Raw genomic sequence first — 22384 nt, 5'->3', positions numbered from 1 at the left:
AGAGCTTTTGTCTCCTAGGCTGCTAGGGTCTTCTGAGCTTGGCCAGCCCAACATCCTGCCAGTTCCTGGGAGGCTTCAGTCCCATGAGCCCATGTTACCTTGGAAACCCTGAGGCTACCACCAGCATCTACTTTGGCACCAAGAGGCCAACTGAGCTGGAGAACTTGCAAGAGAGCGAAGTGTCACCATCACCCACAGCATGACTGCTTCCTGAAAGTTCCACTCCTCCGGCATGGCTAGGACCGCGTACGGCCCCACGTTCTGCCCACTTGCTCTGCGCCTCCCACCCCCACCCCACCCCACAGCCGTGGGATTGGTTCACTGGTTCCTTTCAGGTCAGCTTCACTGAGGGCTGATTTGTGCAAAGTGAAACCCGCCAAGGCGTACCATTCGATGAAGTGTGAGAAATGCCCGCAGCCCTGTGACCACCACCCCATCATGATAGAGAACATCTCCAGCCCCCAGCCCCTGTGCCCCTTTGGAGTGTGCCTCCCCCCCAAGACCTGTGAGGGCAGGTCCACGTCTTATCTTTGTGCTAATCTAGACCCAGTTCCCCACACAGCTTGTGCCCAGTAGATTGGATGCTTGGGTGTGTCAGGGACTACAGACAGCTGCGGGGGAGGGGCGTGCTGGTTGCTGAGGCCTGAACTCGGCACGACTTCTATTTCCTCCCATTCATCTGAACTTTTGAAAGACTGTTTAACAAGCATGTGTTAATTAATCTCATCAAGTCATTCCCAGTGCCAGCCTTCTTGATCAGTTTTAGCTAGTGAGCAGAGTTGGTGAGATTCCAGCTGAGAGCAGAGACCTGGTATTCTCATCTGCCTGTGCACTCACTGGCACCCCTCCAACCCTGCCCACCCTTGAAAACCTAGGGAGCGCCAAGAGACTTCGCTCAGTGTTGCTTTCGGTGCTCTCCATGCCATGCCAAAAACTGCCAACCTAACCCTTCCTTCCTTCCTTCCTTCCTTCCTTCCTTCCTTCCTTCCTTCCTTCCTTCCTTCCTTCCTTCCTTCTTTCCTTCCTTCCTTCCTTCCTCCCTCCCTCCCTCCCTCCCTCCCTCCCTCCCTCCCTCCCTCCCTCCCTCCTTCCCTCCCTCCCTCCTTCCTTCCCTCCCTTCCTCCCTCCTTTGTTCTTCCCTACCTTCCTTCCTTTTCTCCTTATAATAACTGAGAGTCAGCACAATTTAGGATTCGGCTAGCGAGTGCCCCAGAGGCTTTCTGATGGGAGTTTGACGCATCTCTGCCTTGTTCACCAAGGGCTCAGCATGCCCCCTTGTTGTGTCTTGGCACTGCCTCTTCATTGTGTGTTTGTGAGGCTCTGCTTGAGTCTACCTCAGTCCTCTAATGAGAGCTCTGATGGAGCAGGGCTGTTGTCTACTCTCTGGGCTCCATAATGATAGCTTCTGGCCCCGCAAATCACCCAAGTGTTTTAGAGTAATGACTGGCATTTTTCAAATGGTTCCCATGCATCATAGCAATCTCTTTTTAGGTTAAATCAAGATTAAGTCATTGAAACCGGAGTCTTGGACTCCAGGCCCCAACTCCTGGGATCCCACGTCAGGCCCAGCGACTCACCCCTGTATGCCAAATGGATCCCACGAAGGCAGAGAAAGCAGCTTTAGCACGTGGCACAGGCAGCCACTGCCACACGGCGCTTGAGTTCATCATCAGCCTCTAGTTCAGACTTTAGCGATAGGTTTAACCAGATGAGGAAGTGGGGGAGAGGGAGCCATGGGCATACTATTATTAGGGAGTCCTGGTAGAAGTGTGGCCTGCTGGGTCATTGCATCCCTGGTTTGGGGAGCAGTTCTGAAGAATTGGTTACCATGGCCATCTCTGGTCAGGATGAATAGCCTGGCCATTGGGCGTTGTGCCCTGAGAAGGTGCCACTGATCCTCAGGTAGCTTCTGTCCCTTGTCACTTGTTACCAGTCCTGACCTTGTGGATTCCGAGGTGACTCAGGCGAATGGCTCTGAGCAGACACACACACACAGGAGTGGAGGTGGCGGCGTGAGGCTTTTCTCCTGTGCTTAGTTCATTCCTGGCCTGAGTCAGGATCAGTGCTTTTCTGCAAACACTACTTCTGAGGACTTGTTACCTGGTATGTTTATTACTTCTACACTAACTTATTTTCTGATGGAAGTGCCTATGAGTCTCCTTCTTTTAAATACGAATCGTAAAATGTGAGTCACTTCCACAAGAGCACCCGGCGTTCTGGTGGTGGATGGCTGCATCTCAGGCCACTGCAAACTTGCAGTCTGCTTTCAGATCCTAGCTCGCGACTCAGTTCGCCCGGGTCCTTCGTGTGTCTTCTGTGAGTGGCGACTGCTTCTGGGGCGTTCCCTTCCCTCCTTCGCTGTCACGGCTGGGCCGGTGTACGGCTCCTCCGGGCGTGTCTCCCGAGGGCCGGGGGGGGGGGGGGGGAGAGGGGGGCTTCTCCATAACATGTGCAGATGAATTCAAGGGCTGCATTCCCCAGGATGAGGGAATCTGTGGGCTCTGTACCGCCTGTCCTCCATGTCATGTGATGTTACCTCTGCTGCGTCTCCGTCAGTCACCTCTGACTCGAATGGAGGAAGCAGCACAGACTCATCTTCCTGTGGGAGATGGCTGCGGGTTCAGGAAGAGAAGGGTTAACGGTGATCCTTTGGGTAGCAGCCCTGCTGTGTGTGGCCAAATGCTAACCGAGCAGCTTGATGCTTTGTGAACCATGGTGAAGAGCCATTCCGTCATAACCTGGACAGACAGACAAAAAAAAAGTTCCCAGGGCAATGGTTCTAAGACCCCTGTTTGACCTCAGTTGACTCCCCAGCCCTTGTCCCATCTGTGGTTGGAGAAACAGGGTCCCACAGACTGCCACCCGGCACGGGGGCTCTGTGTGCTAATGGAACATGGAAGACCACATGTGCCCAGTGTAAACTTAGGGTTACATGGGCATCATTTCTCAGTGATCCTGCAAAAAAGCCAGAAGTTTGACTATAATCTGTTGGGACGGCCATCACTGAAATGGATTAGGAGAGCAAATGTCTCAAGTGTATAGCAGTATTTACATAATAAAGGGAGCTGAGGGACTGCGCCCGGGCCCAGAGTTCAAGCCCCACGACCGACAAAAAAAAAAAGAGAGGTAATACACAACTGGAGGCAGCAAGCACGCCTCTGCAGCAAGGTCTAGAACTCTCGAGTAAAGCAAAGTTTGCATTGCAACATTCATTGTTCTGGTCAATGTATGTCACCTAAAGAGAGCTGGACTGGTCTGTACAAAAGAATCTGCCACAGTCACACAAGGAGTACACTCATGTATGCGTGCACACACGCATGTACACACACATTCACAATCTACGTGCTGATGTTTGAAGACCTCTTGAATGTATAAAGTGACAATTGGAACACAGTATAGATAGGAAGGGAAGTCTCTTGCATTTGCGTTTGTGCAAAGCTGCCCTGCTGGACGTGGCTGAGGGACTGCTTTGGAGAAGTGCATGGATGGTCAAGGAGGGACTTGGGGATGACTCCTCATTTATTTGTCATTTGGCGCTGGCTTTTGGATCAATGTCATTCCTTCTTGTGGGACTTGTTGGGCAGTAGAGCCGTTGCCGCAGGAGTGCTCACAGCGGGTTGAGGTGCAGCGATGGTAGGGGCAGCGGGGCATGTGGGGGGACGATTTTAAACTCTTAGGATTAAGGTGTGTGTGTGTTGGGTGTGTGTGTGTGTGTGTGTGTGTGTGTGTGTGTGCGGTGCGGGGGATGACAAACTATCTTCAGCTGAACTCTTCAGGAAAGACACACAAAACCACAGCCGTGGACCCAGTTCTTGAAGGACAAGTAAGGTAGAGGCAGGAAAAGAAGGTTCCATAACTCGTTTAACTAGGGATACAGGTGGACCCACTGCAACAATGAGATGTACAAGTCGTTATGTCGAAAAACGAACTTTACAACTTTGGTGGTGGTGGGGGATGGGAAGGGATGGGAAGGGGAAACAAAGGAGGAGGCAACAATGCTTGATAAGAAATGTACTCGTTATCTTGCCCATGTAATTGTAACCCCTCTGTACAGTATTTTCACACACACAAAAAAAGGTTCCATTTCATCCAGGTAAAAGAGCATTATGCAACCTGGGACTCTCAAGTTCGGAAACATAGAAGGCCTGTTTATTGTATTTTAATTTGCACAATCTATCCATGCTGGGGAAGGTCTCTACCGCAGAGCAATATCCCTGGCCACACAGGGCCCCCTGACCAGGAGAAACTTCTAGTTTGGTGCTGGTGGCTGACAACTATAATCCTAGCTACTCAGGATGTGGAGATCTGAGAATCACAGCTTGACGCAGTCCAAGCAAACAAATCAGAGACTATTATGTCTAAACCAGCAAAAAGCCAGAAGGGAAGGCATAGCTCAGAAGGTAGAGCTGGTTACCAGCCTTGAGCAGAAAAAGTGGAGTGAGAACGTGAGAACCAGAGTCCGTGCCCAAGTACAGAGAGAGAGAGAGCGAGAGAGAGAGAGAGAGAGAGAGAGCGTGAGAGAGCGCACTTACTATCTTTGAACCTCGAAATGATACATGCCACCTTAAATTTCTCCCCAGAGTGTTTTTCATTTCAGATCATCCCCACAAAAGAATTCGGGGTTCTGAACCCTTAGCTTTGAAATCGATTTTACACAACGACCGTGAACTTGGGGTGTAGTGAGGATCACGGCAGGGCAGCAGCTGGGCAGGGGAGACCAGAGGCTGTTCCTGGGCCGTGGGTGGAGCCCTTGGCTGGAGATGATTAACTCAGGAGAAAGGAGGTGAGCCAGGCTATGTCCCGAGTATGCGAGCTGGCAGGAAAGCCCGTGGCAGCTTCTGCTGGCAGCAGACACAGCTAAGAGTTTAGCCAGCAAAGCCCTCGTTTCACTTCTGCCAGCTGAGCACGCCGGTGAGCCAGGGAGCAGTGACCTACTATGGCCTGTTAATTCTGCCCTCTGTGCTAAACACCTGTCATCCTAGTTACTCAGGAGCCTGAGAGCTGAAGATTGCGGTTCACAGCCAGCCCAGGCTGGAAAGTCCATGACACTCTTATCTCCAATGAACTACCAAAAAAGCCAGAAGGGGCTCTGTGGCTCAAGTGGTAAAGCATTAGTCTTGAGCAAGAAAGCTCAGAGACAGTGCTCAAACCCTAAGTTCAAGTCCCAGGGACTGGCACTAAAGAATAAGAATAAAAAAATCTGTCCTTTAAACTATGAGGATAGAGCAGTGGGGGGAGCCAGGTGGTCCCAGAAGCACCCTAAAACAGCCCTTGGCGAAGCGTGCAGGTCCTGAGGCTCTGGGAGAACAGAGTCCACCCATTTTGGGCGCAAGGCCTAGGACCCGGAGTCCCTGGCACAAATGGGGAGGGTGTCCCACGGGTCTTGAAGTTATCAAGGGCACAAGCAGAGGCGGCGTGTGTGGGCAGGAGGCTTCCAGGGCCCACTGGAGTCTTCTTCTGTTTTCTGTGGCTGTCACAAAGAACCTGAGACCGGGTGGCTTAGGAAGCACAGAGGTTTACTGAGCTGGAGGTCTGGAAGCTGTGAAGGTTTGAGACCCTGTTGCTGGCCTCCCCGGGTGGCACGGGGCTGCCAGGGCCCCTTCCTCTTTCATAAAGCCAGCGTTGCCAGGATGGGGCCCGCCCTGTGATCGCTTGTTCTGATCCTAACCGCCTCCTGAAGGCCCTGCCTCTGAAAACCTTTGTCCCAGGAATTTGGGGGTTCAGTTTCCAGCAGGTGAACATGTGGCAGGTGTGTTCAAACCACGGTGAGTGTTGATTACCCAGAATGGAAGCAGAGCTGTTCTGGGGCTGGGCCCCCCCACCCCGCCTCCGGGCTCCAGGGTGTCTCCCATGTCGCCGTGACCAGTGTGCCCCATGCTTGTCAGGGGGAATGGTGTAGATGGGAAATGCTGAGGACATTCAGGAAGGTTCTTCCTTGCCCTGGACCCAGTCATGCGGCTGCCGCCCGCAGATTCCATCACGGGCAAGGAACGCGCCCGGAGGGCATCTGGGAAGATCGGATCCTCTGACCGCCACGCCGGAGGGGACTCCCGCCCCCTCGCCTAGGGGGTGAGAAGCAGGCTTCTTTTCTGCCTTGAAAAAAACCCCCAACAAACCCCTGCTTTTTGTCCCTCTCCCCCCCTCAGCCCCCCACAGGACCGCCACCCTCACCCCCTACCCCCACCGCTCCCCTCTCTGCCTTATGTAACAGGCTCCATCCAGATGGATGCAGTTGTTGGCAGCAAAAACTCAAAATAAAACCCCAGTAAATGTCCTCGTTTGGATTCATTAGCAGCAGCGTGGTTTCCAGCCTGGAGCCCACCCGGCAGGAAGCAAGTCGCTGAGCTGAGCTCCGCCATTAACCTGCTGTGCAGTGTCCCTGTGAGACACACACACACACACACACACACACACACACACACACACACACACACACTTGCACACTGGCCTCAGCATTCCCGCTGGTGCGTGGCCTCTGGGGGAGGGGAGGGTGGGGCCGGTGTGGGACTCATTTCCCCCAGCAGCTCATCGCCATGCTCTGATGGGATCCCATCAGCCTGGAGATTCAGTCTGTACTCCTGCCTTCTAGAAGGACCCAGAGCCGTGAGCATGGGATGAACTGACCTCTGGCTCCTGTCTTCACACGAGCCCAAGGCCATGGGCTCTGAGCTGCTGCAGCAGAGCGCTGCAGGGCCAAGGTCACAGGCTCCCGTGCTCTCCGCGGGGAGGAGCTGGAGGACAGGCCATGTGCCAGTGGCTGGAGGACAGGCTGTGGGCCGATGGCTGGAGGCCAGGCCGTGGGCCGGTGGCTGGAGGACAGGCCGTGGGCCGGTGGCTGGAGGACAGGCTGTGGGCCGATGGCTGGAGGCCAGGCCGTGGGCCGGTGGCTGGAGGACAGGCCGTGGGCCGGTGGCTGGAGGACAGGCCGTGGGCCGGTGGCTGGAGGACAGGCCGTGGGCTAGTGGCTGGCATTTCCACCTCCACTTCCACCTCCACTGTCCAGTGTCATTACTTTTTTCTTCTTTTTCTTCTTCTTCTTTTTTTTTTTTTTTACCAATATTGGAGCTTGAACTCGGGGCCTTGGCACTATCCTTTAGCTTTTTTGATCAAGGCTGGCACTCTACCACCTGATTCACAGCTCTGCTTCTGGCTTTTGGGAAGTTCATTGGAGATAAGAGTCTCAGACTTGGGCTGGGAAGGTGGCTGGGTGGTAGAGCACTTGCCTTGCATGCATGAGGCCCTGGGTTCGATTCCTCAGCACCACACAAGCAAAAAGAAAAAAGCCAGAAGTGGCGCTGTGGCTCAAGTGGTAGAGCACTAGCCTTGAGCTGAAGAGCTGAGGGATAGCGCCCAGGCCCAGAGTTCAGGCCCCATGACCGGCAAAAGAAAGAAAGTCTCAGACTTTCCTACCTGGGCTGGCTTTGAACCTCGATCCTCAGATCTCAGGCTTCTGAGTAGCCAAGATTACAGGTGTGAACCACCTGGCTCATTGCCTTTGTTTGTTTGTTACAAATCAATTGTATGGCCACTGGTGGTTTGGGGCCCTCAGCTTGGAAAATGATGGCCAAATGGTTTTGTCTTATCCAGTCTCGCGGGGTGAAAGGAAAACAGTGCCCTTCTCTCCCAGTGCGTTCAGTGTGAGGCCTTCCCAGCCTGGTGGCCTCCCCTTCCTCCTCGCGTTACGGCTGTTCTGAGCCTGGCTCCAGCAGGTGGATAAATAAGGGATGTACGGAAGCCTTGGGCGCTGAGAAGGCGCATGGCCCCCCCCCCCCCCATGAGCCATTTTATAAACACGGACACGCCGTGTTCTCAGAGTCCTGAGGTGGAAGTCATTGTAGGTGTCAGCTCCAAGGCCAGGCCACAAGTTGGGGGAGAGGGGGCGGCGCGGAGATGACGTGTCTCTAGGTCCTGGATTAGAGGTGTCTTCTCTGGCACAGGGTCTGTCTGAGTACAGGATTGTGTCTCTTTAAGCCACCAGCAACTCCGTGGTCTTAGTACAATGTTCTCAGGGTGCTTGATTTTACTCGTTTGTCTTCTAGAAGGAGCTACAACCACTTGAGTTTATTCTGCCGGTGGGGGGGGGGCCCTAGGCGGGGTGGGGAGACCTGCGTGGAGAGCCTCAGATCTGACCCGGGGCCTCCATTTCTGCCTGATAGAGTGGTCCTTCTTCCCTTCACGCCTGGCTGTGCGCCATCTCTAGGCCTTACCATGAACTGCTGGAGCCCAGCACCCAGGCCAGGGCAGGCTTGGCTGGTGGTGTCTGACGTGTCCCTTGTGCGTATTTTTCCCTCCATAGAGACCCAGAGCTGAGCTTTTTTGACCCATAGAACGTGAGAGCTGGAAGGAGCCCCAGGAACCCAAGGCTATCCTTCCCACCACCTATCCCCCCACCCCACTTTAGACGCCTGCGTGAGCCCCGATACCCCATTACTATCCGCCCATCCTTGCTTTAGAAGCTTGCACGAGCCCTGATACCCCATTCAGACTGGAAGAAGACTGGAAGCAGCTGAGTGGGCAGAAGTCACCGGTCCTCAGCAGGCAGCGGAGACGCCTCTCAACCCTGCTGGGGACCAGTCCATTGTCTTCCTGGGGCTGAGAGGGCCTGGGGGACAGGGAGTGGGGGGGGAGGACTCCCCTCTGCAGGGTCCTACACCCTCCCATGCACCTTTCACAGCCACCACCCAGTGTGACCATACACAGATGGAGAAACAGGCCCTCATGGGGCTGGGAAGGTGGCTCAGTGGTAGAGTGCTTGCCTTGCATGCGTGAGGCCCTGGGTTCGACTCCTCAGCACCACATAAGCAGAAAAAGCCGGAAGTGGCACTATGGCTCAGTTGGTAGAGCGCTAGCCTTAGCTGAAGAGCTGAGGGACACGCCCAGGCCCAGCATTCAGACCCCACGACTGACAAAAAACCAGGCCCTCGGGTACTAAAACTGCTCCCTGCATCTAAGCACTGAGTGAGGGGTCCTGAGGTCTCCCAGCCACGCTGGCTTAGGGATGGGGTAGCTGCTTCAGGATGGGGGGAGGGGTGCTGTTCCTGGTGAGGCAGAGAAGCCACGGTGGCGGTGGCGGTGGCGGTGGCGGTGGCGGTGGCTGGTGTGGAGAAGGGGCACGCAGCAGGGCTGTCCCTAAAGCTAGCTGTGAATGGGGCAGGGCGAACCACAGGAGTGAAAAGTAGTAGTCTGTTGTTGTGTTGTTGTTGTTGTTCTTCTTCTTCTTTTTCTTCTTCTTCCTTCCCTTCCTCCTCCCCTTCCCCCTCCCCCTCCCTCTCCTCCTTCTTCTTTTCCAGCACTGGTGCTTGAACTCAGGGCCTGGACACTTGACTATTAGTTTTCCCCCTCGAGACTGGTGCTCTACTACTTGAGCCACACCTCCACTTCTGACTTTCTGATAGTGTGTTAGAGTTACGGATCTCACACACTGTCCTGCTGGGGTGTCTTCAAACCATTATGCTTTGCTCTCAGCCTCCTGCTGAGTAACTGGGCTCACAGGCGTGCGCTCCAGTGCCAGTGTCGCCCTTCCCTTTTGCATCACAAAGTGTCTCAGCCTGCAGCAGAAACCGTAATGTGCGTTCGTTCGGAAGGGTCAATCATCCGGGAACTTGTCTGGGAATGAAGTTGGGCTCTCTCTAATCTGTCCACAGCCCTCCGGTTTCTCAGTCCTGGTGAGGTGGTGTTTGTTCCTTATTTTTCTGTGAGTGGTTGCATAACACAAATTTCTCAAAGGCTCCAATTGACCGTGGCTCTGCACCTCCCGCCACCCACCAGTACCAAGAAAGAACTGCCCATTTGGCGGTCTTCAGAGATTGCACAAGGTTGGCACATGTGGAAATCCCCCCCCCCCCCCAGGGGTTTGCTGAGGCCTTGGAGGCGGGCTGTAATAACAGCTTAGATTGAGACGGGGTGAGGCCAGGCAGCCCACTGCCCACCAGGCAGTGCGTTCGGGGGACAGGGGATAGGCAGCCAGAGGGCAGAGGTCCACGGGAGACTGAGGGACCATGCTGGGTGTCCAGTAGGACCCTCGTGGCATTTGTACTAACAGCCCAAATCCTGAGGATGAAGAACCTTGGTCATCCATTAAGCCATTAGCTCACGCCTGTAATCCCAGTTACTTAGGAGGCAGAGAGCAGGGGATTACACTTGAAAGCCAGTCCTGGCATCAAGACATGCTCTGTGTGTGTGTGTGTGTGTGTGTGTGTGTGTGTGTGTGTGTGTGTGTGTGCGCACGCGCGCGCACACGCGCACCAGTACTAGGGCTTAAACTCAGGGACTCGTGCTCTTTGGCTTTTTCCTCTAGGCTGGTGCTCTGTCAGTCACTTGAGCCACGCAGCTGTACTTCCTGCTTTTTGCTAGTTCATTAGAGACAGGCTCACAGACTTTTCTGCCTGGGCTGGTTCCAAACTGTGATCCTCAGTTCTCAGCCCCCAAGTGGCTACAATCACAGGTGTACGCCACCAACTCCCAACAAAAAGCATTTCTTGAGACTCTCTAACCAGTGGCTGTGGCGGTGGTAAGAACCTGTTACCCCCACTACAGGGCAAACACAATGGCTGGGCACAGTGTGCACACCTCTGTGACACACAAAAGCATGGTAGGAAGCCCCGGCACAGGCCCGGGTATCGCCAGAGCAGAAAGGGACTGGAGGTGTGGCTGTCTAGCAGGGGCAAGGCTTTGAGTTTAATCCCAGTGCTGATGAGGGAAGGACTGAATTAAGAAACAGTGACAGTGTCTAGGAGCCAGGCTCCAGGGGCTCACACCTGTAATCTCAGGAGGCTGAGATTCGAGGATCTCTACTCACAACCATCCCAGACAGGAAAGCCTGTCAGACGCTTATCTCCAGTGAGCCAGCAAAAAGCTAGAAGTGGATGAGGCTGCTCCTGATCTGGGAGGGGGTTGCTTGTTTTCTGGATCTTCTCGTAGCCTGCCTGTAAACCGCTCCAGACCCTTCCTGCAGCTCGGCTCAACAGACGAAAACAGACACCGCCTTGAGAAATGATCTGGTTAAACCTTGTCATTTGGCAGCTGGAAAACCACGGGGTTCAGACATGCCCGAGATCCCAGAGCCAGCAGCACGGCCAGGCTGACCTTGGCCTTGGCCTCCATCTTTGAAAGTGGCTGCGTCCACGTCCGCATGTGCCTGGGGGGCGCAGGGCTGGTGGCGGTGCCTAGGAGGGAGCCAGATCCCCGGCTCCCAGCCCAGGCCAGTGCCAGGCACCCTCCGGCCACTCAGCGGGCTGGGACCAGCCCCACGTGTGGCACTCACACCAGGCGCCCTTCTGTTTGTCCTGTGTTAGCACTTTTTCAGTCCTCTTTCTGGGGTGTCCCAGCTGTAATAACAGGGCGCTCTGTTAAGACAGAACATCAGAAAGGCAGAGCGGTGTCTGCCGTGCGCAGTTGCGCTTGGCACCCCTGCCGTCCCGCTGGGACATGAGCCTGGGGACCTCGTAGGCAGGGCTCACAGCCCAGGGAGCTGTCACCATTCCTCAGTTTATTGACTGGTGGGGAAGTGTTGGGGTGAGGGGTAGTTTAGGGGTGCTGTTTTTGACTCTGGACCTGGAGTCTGCAGGGATTGTAGGTGGTGGAATGTTGATGCCTTTTTGTTCTTGGACATATGAGTCAGTTACCTTGCAGTTACTGAGAACAGCTTAAAGAGAAAGCTGGTGTCCCAAGCTACCTAGGTGAGTCACTGAGCTGCACAAATCCTCATCCAGCCACCTGAGCCGGCGCGGTGCCCAGGACACTGGTTTTGCCTGGAAGAGTTCCATATCTTCTCAGCCTCTGACCTCATGTTGTTTTTCTCCTGGAACTGAGCTGCACTGACGTGACAGAGCATTTCAATACAGAGCTAGGAGCTGGAAGTGGACAGATGTGAGTTATTGGGCCTGCTTGGGCTGTCTCATACTCTGGCAGCCTGGCATTGGGCAGATGGCTTAAACCTCTCTGACCCTCAGTATCCTCATCTAGAAACCTCTCTGATCCTCAGTATCCCCATCTGGAAGCCTCTCTTACCCTCAGTATCCTCAGCTGGAGACTGCCATGGTACCACTTGCCCACACAGGTTACCACAAGGACCCAAAGAAGCAACAACTGGGAGTTGTAAGCAATATATTGTCAGGTTAAAGATGTCTATAGTATGTATATGCACACGCATGTGCGTATATGTGTGTGTACGTGTGTATATGCCCTCTTGCTCTTGGCTTTTTCCACTCAAAGCTGGCTCTCTACCACTTGAGCCACAGTTCCACTTCTGGCTTTTTGTTGATTAACTGGAAATAAGAGTCTCACAGACTTTCCTTGACTGGCTTAGAACTGCGATCCTCAGATCTCAGCCCCCTGAGTAGCTAGGATTACAGGTGTGAGCCACCAGCGCCCAGCTGATGATAGCTGTTTAGAACACCTCACTTTTTGGGGTAGACCTTTGGCTTTCGCCTGCATTTCTAAGGCAGGTTACGATGTGGGATTCCAGGAGCAGATTTGGTTCAAACCCCAGGAGTTGCTCAAACCCAGCTCTGTTCCCTTGTTGTCTAATGTTTTCTTCATGCGTGATTTTATCACCTCTGAATCCCGAGAAGCCACTTTGTCCATTCACCTTGATAACCATTTCCAGAGCTTGGGCCAGGTGTCACGACATGCATGCAGCTAGCTGATGAGAAGGTGTCTCTGAATAGACAGCTCAGCATCCAAGCTTGGGGCCTCCACTTACATGTGTCCACACACGTGCACACACACACATGTGCACACATACATGTGCAGATACGTGTCCCAGGGAAACCTCTCACATGTAGCCATAGAGAAGAGGAGGGGTTTGGGCCAGGAGTAGACAGGGGCAGCTAGGAAAGCAAGAAGCTCTGGTGAGAGCAGAACTCAGGATCTGCATGTCCAGGGCAAGCTATAGGCACCTGGGCCTTCTGGACCATCCACTGTGTGCGGGGTTCAGGACTCGGTTCTTCTAGGAGCAAATCAACACCTTGTCAGTGTTGCGAGAAGGGACTTTTGCTCCCTGAGCATTGCCATATGCCCTGGGAGATGGGAACCCAGATCAGGGCAGGGAACCTTCCAGCAAAAGCTAGCCACTCGTACCCAGGACCTTCCATGCAGGGCTCCACGGAGGAGCAGGGCTGCAGGGGGCCCTGGAGACGCGCCCAGGTTGCCAGAGCACCAGGCTCCGCCAGGCTGTGCTGTGTGAGGAATGGTGTGTGTGCAGAGCCTTCCGTACGCGAAACTGCTGTGGTGGAACACATGCTGGGGGTGGCGCTCGGCGGAAGCCAGAGAGGATGTAGTGATTCAAATCAGTGGAAGAGACCCGTCCGCTTCCCTTGTGCTCCCCAGTGTTTGTTGGCCGGGCCACGAGCACATCCTGCAGCCCCCCATGCTAGCTGCTGGCTAAGGGGGCCGCAAACACCAGAAACATTTGGAATCAGCAGTCGCTGGGCACAGAGTAAGGTCTAGAATAACCAGGTGGATTGTTTTCCTCTGGCCCTGACAGAGTCAGAGTCTTTGAGAAATAAATAGATGATTGTAGCATGGGGCCACATGTCCTGAAATAGAGGCATGTCTGAAGTACTGGCGGCACCAATGGGAGGACTTTGTTCTCCCTGTGGGTGGGGCCAAGCCAGAGATCACCTGAACTGGACATATAGGAGTTCACTGACTCAGCATGTGGGGTGATGGTGAACGAGAAGACCAAGAGCCATGCCGCTGGGCATGGAGTGTGGGGAAGGACATCCGTGCACTGCCGTGGCTCAGGCCCCTGTGAGGAGCTGCGGTGCAGATGGGCCTCTTCCCTGAGCTGCTGGAGTGGAGTGGGGCGGGCTCACTGGGTGGGTGTGGCACGCACTGGAGAGAGGCCCCGGATGAACTGTAGAGGAATGGCCACGGTGCTCCAGACAGAACGTCCACGGACACACTGCGTGTGTGCAAAACCACAGAGGAAAAGCCATGCTGAGCGCACCGGAAATAACGGGGCAGAAGTGGAGGAGAGTGTGGGGCCGCGCAGCCCAGAAGGAGCACTGCGTGGCGTGGCTCCCCGGGCCGTCCGCCGGCAGTGGGGTGCTCTTCCAGACACAGACACAGGCGAGGAGGCCTGTGCACTGAGCCAGGACACCCCACATACCCCAGTCCTGTGGCAGAGCCGCCGCTGGCCTTGGTGCGCAGCCAGGTCTGAGAACCATGGAGACCAGGGAGGCGCTGAGCGCCTGGCTGCCCGGTCTGCGGGTGGCAGAGGCCCTGGGCGCCAGACAGGGGCTGACTCACATTTTCAGGGATTGTGTTAACCACAGACTTTGAGGATGAATTAAAACAGGGAAGGCTGAAGTGTTTGGAGAACAATTGGCCCACCCAAGGGAGAAGTAAGTGGGAGGAGGTGCAGGCCTGGACACTGGGGGGAGGATGGGGGTCGGCAGACAGAGTGGGGACTCGTTAGCTGCACAGAAATCTACCAAACCCTGATGAAGGACGTGACAGTAGATAAACCCAGGGGTCCCATGTTCATGGATGGGATAACACTGTAGGCCAGTCCTGCTCAAAGCAGCCTGCAATTCCAGCCCAAGCCACACCAAAAATCACAAAATGTTGCATAAATATGGAAGAAAATCCACCCTAATATTCATATGAAATCTCAAAGTACCCCCAAATAACCAAAATAATCTTGAAAAAGAAAAAGAACATCCAGATTTGGTGGCACAAACCTGTAATCCCAGCACCAGGGAAACTGAGGAGGAAGATTACGAGTTCAGTTCTCATAATCTTCCTGCCAGTCTGAGTTACATAACGAGACCTTGCTTCAAGTCAACCAAAAATAAAGGAAAAAATTGGAAGTTACATGCTTGCTGATTTCAACCTTACTACAAATTGTAGTACTCAAGACTAGTGAGGGGCAGGCATTAAAAGAAGATGTAGCCACGTACCAGTGGCTCACGCCTGTCCTCCTAGCTACTCAGGAGGCTGAGATCTGAGGATCACAGTTCAAAGCCAGCCCGGGCAGGACAGTCCATGAAACTCTTATCTCCAATAAACCACCGAGAAATAGGAAGTGGTGTTGTGGTAGAGCACTTGCCTTGAAGAGATGAGGGACAGCACCCAGGCCGAGAGAGAGAGAGAAAGAAAGAAGGAGAGAGAGGGAGGGAGAGAGGTGTCTCGTGGTCACAGGCCTTCCTCACATTTATGGCCACATGACTTCTTCTTCTGTGGGTGGGGTGGGGTAATCGTGGCAGGTGAACCCAGGGCCATGTCCTTGCTAGGCGTGTGTTCTGCCATTTGAGCTGCGCCCCCAGCCTCTTTTGCACCAATCGTTTGGGGAGAAGGTTTTGTGGTTTTGCCCAGGTGTGTCCTCAAACACAATCCATCTGTTTAGCTGGGATTATGGGCATGTGCCACCACACCCAAAAAGTGGCTTTTTGACCAGAGTGCCTACACCATTTAATTGGGGGAAAGGACAGCCCTTCCAAAACACGGCGCTGGAAGAACAGGATGTCCAAATGCAAAAGACTGGAGTCACACCCTCGCCTGTACCTCACACAGAAATGAGCCCAAACAGAGTCAAAGGCCTAAGTGTGTTTTAACACTAAAAACACAAGCGAAAAGCCTCTGACGCTGGATGTAACAGTTTTAGATACAGCATCACAAGCACAGAGCAACAAATGGAGAAACAGATGAACTGACCACATCAAATAAAGGCTTCTTTGCAGCAAAAAGACACAGAGGTGTGAAGAGGCCAGCATAGAATAAGGAAATACTTGTGATTGCACATAGAGCTCCAACTCAACAGCCAATTAAGGATGGGCCAAAGACTAGATCAGACATTTTTCCAGAGAGGATCACCGTGGGCCGCTCAGCACGGGAGACACAACTAACATCTGTACGCATGAGGAAATGGGGACTGGAGCACGGTGAGACCTGCCTCGCACCCCGGGGACAGCACCGCTGCCACGGAAGCGAACAGAGAGGAAGTGCTGCGAGAGCCGGGAAGCGGAGCCTGGGCCCTGCCAGGGGCCGCTCCGGGCACCTGCCAGGGGACGCTCCGGGCACCTGCCAGGGGACGCTCCGGGCACCTGCCAGGGGACGCTCCGGGCACCTGCCAGGGGACGCTCCGGGCACCTGCCAGGGGACGCTCCCGGCACCGGCCTTCTGAAAAGCAGCACTGTGGTTTCTCAAAGAAAATGGAAAGTGGAATTTCAAAGAGTGCCCTAATCCAATTTCTGGGCATCTTCGCCGAAGAACTGAAAACAGCTCATCAAGAGGGATTTGCTAGCAAGGTTTGGTGGATGGGTTGTCTCTTAGATCTGGAGACAGGATCTTAGGGCGTAGCTTCGAGGGTCCATTTGCCTCAAGGCCTCTTGCTTGGCTTGTAGCTGCCTTCCCTTGGATGTGCGTGAACCCCCCTCCTGTCCCCCCCCCCCCCCCCCGCATTGGTGTGGGGCTTAATCTGTCCTTCTAAAGACCTCAGTCCTGCTGGATTGGTGACTGGAAGAATGATGGTATTTGGCTACATCTAGGAAGTTACAACAATCCTAGCTACTCGAGAGGCAGAGCCGAGGATCTCAGTTAAAAGCCAGCCCAGACGCTCTGGTCTCCCTCCAACCAGCAAAAAATCTGAAAGTGGAGCTGTGGCTCAAACGGTAGAGCGCCAGCCTTGAACAAACAAACTAAGCATGAGTGTAAGGCCCGCGTTCAAGCCCCAGCCCTAGCACACACACGCACACACGCATACACACAGTCCCGTGAGCTAGGGCTCCTGTCACCTAACACTACTTACGGTAGCCACAGGCAGGAGGAACTGTCCACCCACTAATGAATGAATAAACAAATGTGGCTGTCCACACACCAGACGTGCACTCAGCCTTCCATGGAAGGTCATTCCCACGTGGGCTGTAACAGGACCTGGGCTGGGTGAACCCTGAGGGTGTTCTATGCCATGGAATAAAGGGCAGATACTGCCTGGTGTTGTCAGATTCATAGGAGGTGGGCCGGTGGTGGCCTGGGCCTGGGGTTTGGGGGCGCTGATCCGGTGTTTAATGAGTCTGGAGTTTCAGCCTGAGCATGGCTATGCTGAGATGGATGTGGTGATTCGCGCAAATGAGCCAGCCAGCCCACCCCTTCCCCACCGAGGCTGGTCTCCACACCCCCAGCCACGCAGCCGCGTTCCCAAAAGCAGCCACCTCCCCCCACCACCCCACGGGGGAAGAGGGGACAGGAGCAGACAGAAGCAAGGAAGGAAGGCAGTGCAAATAACCTGGCGTAGCTTATGAAGGGAGCATTGCCTAGCCTGGCCCCGGCCCAGAACTGAAGGAGAGAGGAAGGGAAGGAGGGAGGGAGAGAGGGAGAGAGGGAGGGAGGAAGGAAGGAAGGAAGGAAGGAAGGAAGGAGAGAACAGGGAGAGGGAAAGGGGAGAGGGAAGAAGGAATGAGTTTTTTAAAAAGTTTTGATGATGCATTTTGCTATGTGTATTTTACCACAATTATAAGAACATTTTACCCTGGGAGCTGTTGGCTCACTCCTGTAACCCAAGCTAGCTGAGATCTGAAGATCACAGTTCAAAATCAGCCCAGGCAGGAAAGTCCATAAGGCTCTTATCTCCAATTAACCACCAAAAAGCCAGAAGTAGAGCTGTGGCTCAAGTGGTAGAGAGCCAGCCTTGAGCAAAACAAACAAAACCCCTCAGGGAGAGCGCCCAGGCCCCGAGTTCAAGCCCCAGGACTGGCATAAAAGGAAACAAAGAACACGTAGGGCGCAGGGCAGCGTCTGCTTGAGGCTGGCGGGGAGCTGCTGGGGGCTCGAGGAGGAGCAGGGCCGCTGGGGGACAGCCACCACATGACCGCGCACCCACATCTGCACCGACCCCTGTCCTCCCGTGGCCACCGTAATCCTGAGCTTTATAAGACTGCTCCAAGATGCCCCAAAGCCCAGTTGTCTCCCTGCAAGTGTGTGCGTGTGCTTGTGCACACACACAGGTGCACACACATGTTGGACCATATCAGGGAGGCCGCACGGAAGGTTGGTCACCAGCCACTGCCCGCGCCCCGGGACACCATGCCACCCGCCTCTCTGGCCTCGCCCTCCCTCCTGTCTTCCCTCCCTGGGGGTGGGGGTGCGGGCCACTCCTGGACACTTGGTTGCACATTCTGGAAGGGAACGGGGGGAGGGGCCAGGTTCAGTGGGGTGGCTGGCTGGCTGCCATGTGTCCTCTTCTCCAAGCCCCACTCACATCTCTCCTGGCCAGGTGGCATGTCGGGGGGGGGGGGCATGCAGCCATTGACTGTGTTTTCCCTTCTCCTTCCAGGACCTGAGTTCCTTTGCCATGCCACTCCTGGATGGAGAGCTGGAGAGCGCGGAAAAGCATTCCTCTCGCAAGGTAAGGCCTGCTTTCCCGAAGCTTCCTGCTCGCTTCCGCCCAGCGCCTCCTCCCCTACCTGCGCCAGGCCCCTTCGGGGCTTCCCACCGCTTCCTATCTCTGGGCGGACTGTGGCCCCTGCCTCCCAGAGTAGGCAGAGTGAAAAGAGGAAGCCTGACCACGCTGATGCTAAGTAGCAAAGAAGCTGTAGAAAGCTCTAGAAGATTGGAGACTGGCCGTGGCTTTCTGCAGATCTCCACCACAGACACAAACTAGAGTTTGGCCCGCCCACCACGGCCAGGCCTGGCTGGCTCCTCTCGCTGCCCCCTCCTTTCCAGCTCCCCAGGCCCCCCTCAGCTCATCCTCCACCCCAGGACCCCCGTGCAGGTGAGGGCAGGCGTGGTCTGGCTGCCTGCAGGGTGGCCGCCCAGTCCCAGCCAGCCTGGGACTCAGACGGGGATTCCAGTGCTGCAGACAGCGACTGTATGAATGTTGTGCAATGGGATCAACAAGTTGTGTTAGGTCCTCGGGGCCCTCGGCACAGTGGCCTCAGAACCAGCTGGGTGGCCCTGCCACAGGAGGCCCAGCCCCGGGGAGCGGCTGGAGCGGCAGGAAGCAAACGCCGCACTCGGAGCCCCTGCACTGGGCTGGGCTACTCCCGTGAAGACCCAGGAGATGCTGAGTCGCAGCTGGAGGGGAGGCGGGATGGCGCCCTGCTTCCCTGTTTCTTGGGGGTGTCAGGGGCACTGGTGATGGGGTCTGTGCATCCCCACACTAGGCCTGGCCGACCCAGCGGGCTTGGTGGAGGAGAACTTAGCTCCGGAGACGGAGACCGACAGCCCCAGACAGACACGGGGGAGCATCGCACCTTGCGCAAGCAGAGCCAGGGTCTGGGGGTGGCTGAGGCAGATGAGGGCCGTGGTGGTGAGGCCGTGGCCATGTCTGCCTCTCGGGGCCTTGCTGGGTTTGTGACTGAAGGGAGCCTTCGCATCCATCCCAGGGGACCACGCAGAGGCTGGCAGGCACAGGAGAAAGATTATTATAAGGTTTATTAGAGGAGCCATATTTGCCCCAGTGAGAGCACATGGCAACCTCCACTACCCAGGTAGCAACGGGGTCTGGGGGTGGAAGGGAGGTAGGTGGAGCGCGAGTGGGTCTGCGTGGGGAGGGGGAGGGGCCAGCTGTACGGGGAACTCCAGGGCAGGGAGAAGCTCAGGTTTGGGTGGAGCTGTGGACCAAAGGTGGGCAGAATGCTCCCAGTGACCCAGCCCACACGTGGGCTCCAGTGGGCTCCACTCACATAAGCGTGGCTGGGCGCAAAGCTGCACGAGGGTTCACTGTGGAAGTCGAGATGCTGCTCCTCGCTCTGCTTTAAGTTCACTGAAGCCCAGCCCGCATGGTCGGCCCTCCGGCTGGTGGAAATGCCCCCCTCCATGCCCCATGGCTCCCACGTCCGCTGCCTCCCTGTGGTCCTGGGGCCACGCAGCCCAGACGCTGCATTTGTAGGTGAGGAGGTAGACTGGAGAACCGTGGAGCACGCTGCTGCTCCATTGTTGCTGGGTGCTCGGGCCGGTGGACAGCCTGCGGAAGGCACTCGCACCGGCCTGGCCCCACGGGGACGCTTCGAGTCCCTTCCAGCTTGCTTCTGCCTCTTTGGTCAGTGCTCAGATCCCCACCCGCTTCCAGACGCTGCCCCTTCCCGCAGTGGTGACGGACCGGCTAGCTCGGGCTGGGCATCCGCCTGGCGGCCTGCACGCGGCAGGGCGAGCCTGGCTTCACGGCCGGGCTCGTCACCACGCCACACTTGGGCTCCCAGGTCTCCTCTCCACCCTGTCCCAGGAGGCAGCAGTTCCTGGTGGCCTGAGTCACCATGTGACTTGTCACCCAGCTCCAGGGACCATGGAGCGCTCCACACCTGCCCCCCTTGGCCAGATGTCCTGGCATGCGTATTTGTGGTTGGCTATGTAGACTTCCCAGCTCCTCTCCTGAGAAGATCGGCGCTTAGAGCACCCTTAGGACCCAGCGCAGGCACCTGCCTGGTGCTCACGGTGCCCGGGGGCTGCATTTGCCGCTGGATTGCAGGCCTGGCCTGTGCCTCCCTCCACCCCAGCAGAGCTGCCTCTACCCCGGCTCCCCGCCCTCTTCTCCTTCCCTCCAGCTCCAGTCGTCGGCTGTCCTGTCTTGTCAGCCCCCACGGGACTTGCTCTCTCTCAGGCCTGCTCTTCCCTCAGATGGGAAGGAGGAGACAGAGCCTCAGGGGACCAGGCCAAGCCTCACTTCCTCTCCGGTGGCCTCCTAACAAATGGCCCTGTCCGGGAAGCAGAGGCCTGAGTGCTGGCTGGCCATGAGTGCGTGTGGAGCCAGGAGTACACTGGGGATTCTCATCCACACCCCAGGAATCTGCCAGTCACATTCATTAAAGTATCATGTTGTCGTGGCTGGCCTAATGGCCTGGACCAGGGCTGTCGCAGGTGGCTTGCGGGGCGCCCACCGTCTGCACACCTCTCCCGCCCCTGCACCCCTGACAGACAGTCAGCCTCCCCCCTTCCCCTCACCCTCCGCAGGCTCTCCCAGGCAGCCACCCTGTGGAGGCCCAGTGTCCACTCCGATGGCTATTGCAGTTTCAAGAGTGAGTGGAAGCAGGGGCTGCTTACTGGGCTTCCTCAGGCCTGATGGCTGAGCAGCTGACTAAGACTCCAAATATAGAGCCAAGTTCTGTTTGGTGTGGTCCAAGCCCTTCATGGCTGGCTTCCTGGCAGTACTTGGCTCCCAGCAAGGGCAGTGCCCGGCCGGCCAGCCTGGAGGGCAAGAGCGCCCTCTGGTGGTGGGAGAGCTCCAGTGGCCCGGGTCAGGTCAGCACCTTGGGCCGGGTGGAAGTGCTGGGGACACCCCTTGACAGCTCTGCCACCCAAGAGCAGCCTTTGCAGGCTCCGTCCGGTCCTCAGAGCCTGTGACAGTCACTTTGCTGAGTTGGGTCCGTGAGGCCCCTCAGCTCCAGTGTAACGAGTTCTCTAGGACAGAGCGGGCCGCCACATGGCTCGGTGATGGCCGTATAGACGCTGAGCTGACGTCCCGCCAACCCTGCCAGCTAGGGGATGGACAGTGGTCTTCCCTGTACCGATGAGGAAAACTGAGGCCTAGAGGGCACAGTGAGGGGCGGCGCTGAGGTCAGAGCCAGGCCTCAGGCTGCAGCGTCTGGTCCTCTGACCCCATGTGGCTGCAGGGGTGAGGTTTTCTCAGACCAAGGGTCCACGCCAAAGCTCCGGGACCCGATCCCTTTTCAAACCATGACTACAGTTTGGACGTGACTGCTGTCTGCTGCCTGTCTGCACATGTCCCAGCAGCGTGCAGTGAATTACCCATCATCCCATCATCTTCCAGAAGCCCTCAGCATGGGGCGTGAGGCTCACTGCATTTTGGATTACAGGCACTTGAGCTTTCTCCCTGAAGAAGACTAAAGCATGTCCCAGTGTAGTAAGGCCCGGGAGGGACTAGGGAAGGCCTGGGGAGAATAGCAGAGGGAGACATGGGACTAGTCAAAGGAGCTGCATTTGAACACGCCCGCTCCACTCCCTGCCTCCCTCCCCCTCTTGCCTCCGGAAGGCCTTTCTGGAGATGGGGCCAGGGTGGTCATGGGGTCTCCAGGATGAGCTGCTGGACAGCCAGGGCCAGGAGGTCCTCCAGCAAGTGCTGACCCTCCAACCCAGTTGGTGCCCACCTGTGTAAGAGAGACCAGATTGCTCAGTAGAGCAGTAATGCACTGGCAGTGCACACTTGTAATCCTAGCTGCTTGGGAGGCTAAGATCTGAGGATCTGGGTTTGAATCCAGCTGGGCAAGAAAGTTTGAGACTCTTCATCTTCAATAGACGAACAAAAGGCCAGAAGTGGCGCTGGGGCTTAAGTGGTACAGCACTTGCCTTGAGCAAATGAAGCTCGGACAGCACCCAGGCCCTGAGTTTGAGCCCCAGGACCGGCACAAAGATTATGATGATGATGATAACATACATTAAGGACAGGACAGGTCCAGGGCAGGACAGACATTGGCACCCAGAGTGC

The 22384-nt window shown here is 55.9% G+C and overlaps 1 protein-coding gene across 3 annotated transcripts in view; it reads left to right on the top strand.

The window, feature by feature from the left end:
* Positions 1–22384, top strand: part of Prkag2 (protein kinase AMP-activated non-catalytic subunit gamma 2) — a 213147-nt gene that overhangs the window by 45212 nt on the left and 145551 nt on the right. For all 3 annotated transcript variants that reach the window (XM_042677172.1, XM_042677170.1, XM_042677169.1), the window contains exon 2: positions 18278–18349. Coding sequence is in view for 2 of the 3 variants with exons in the window: in XM_042677170.1 (XP_042533104.1) it covers positions 18278–18349 (72 nt within the window). In the remaining variant the exon portion in view is untranslated. The remainder of the gene's footprint in view (positions 1–18277; positions 18350–22384) is intronic.

Source organism: Dipodomys spectabilis, unplaced genomic scaffold (assembly GCF_019054845.1).
Source record: "Dipodomys spectabilis isolate Male_0828 unplaced genomic scaffold, ASM1905484v1 ptg000034l, whole genome shotgun sequence".
In the NCBI taxonomy this organism is placed as follows: domain Eukaryota; kingdom Metazoa; phylum Chordata; class Mammalia; order Rodentia; family Heteromyidae; genus Dipodomys; species Dipodomys spectabilis.
The sequence above is the reverse complement of the archived record's forward strand: the minus strand, read 5'-3'. Positions and strand labels throughout refer to the sequence as shown.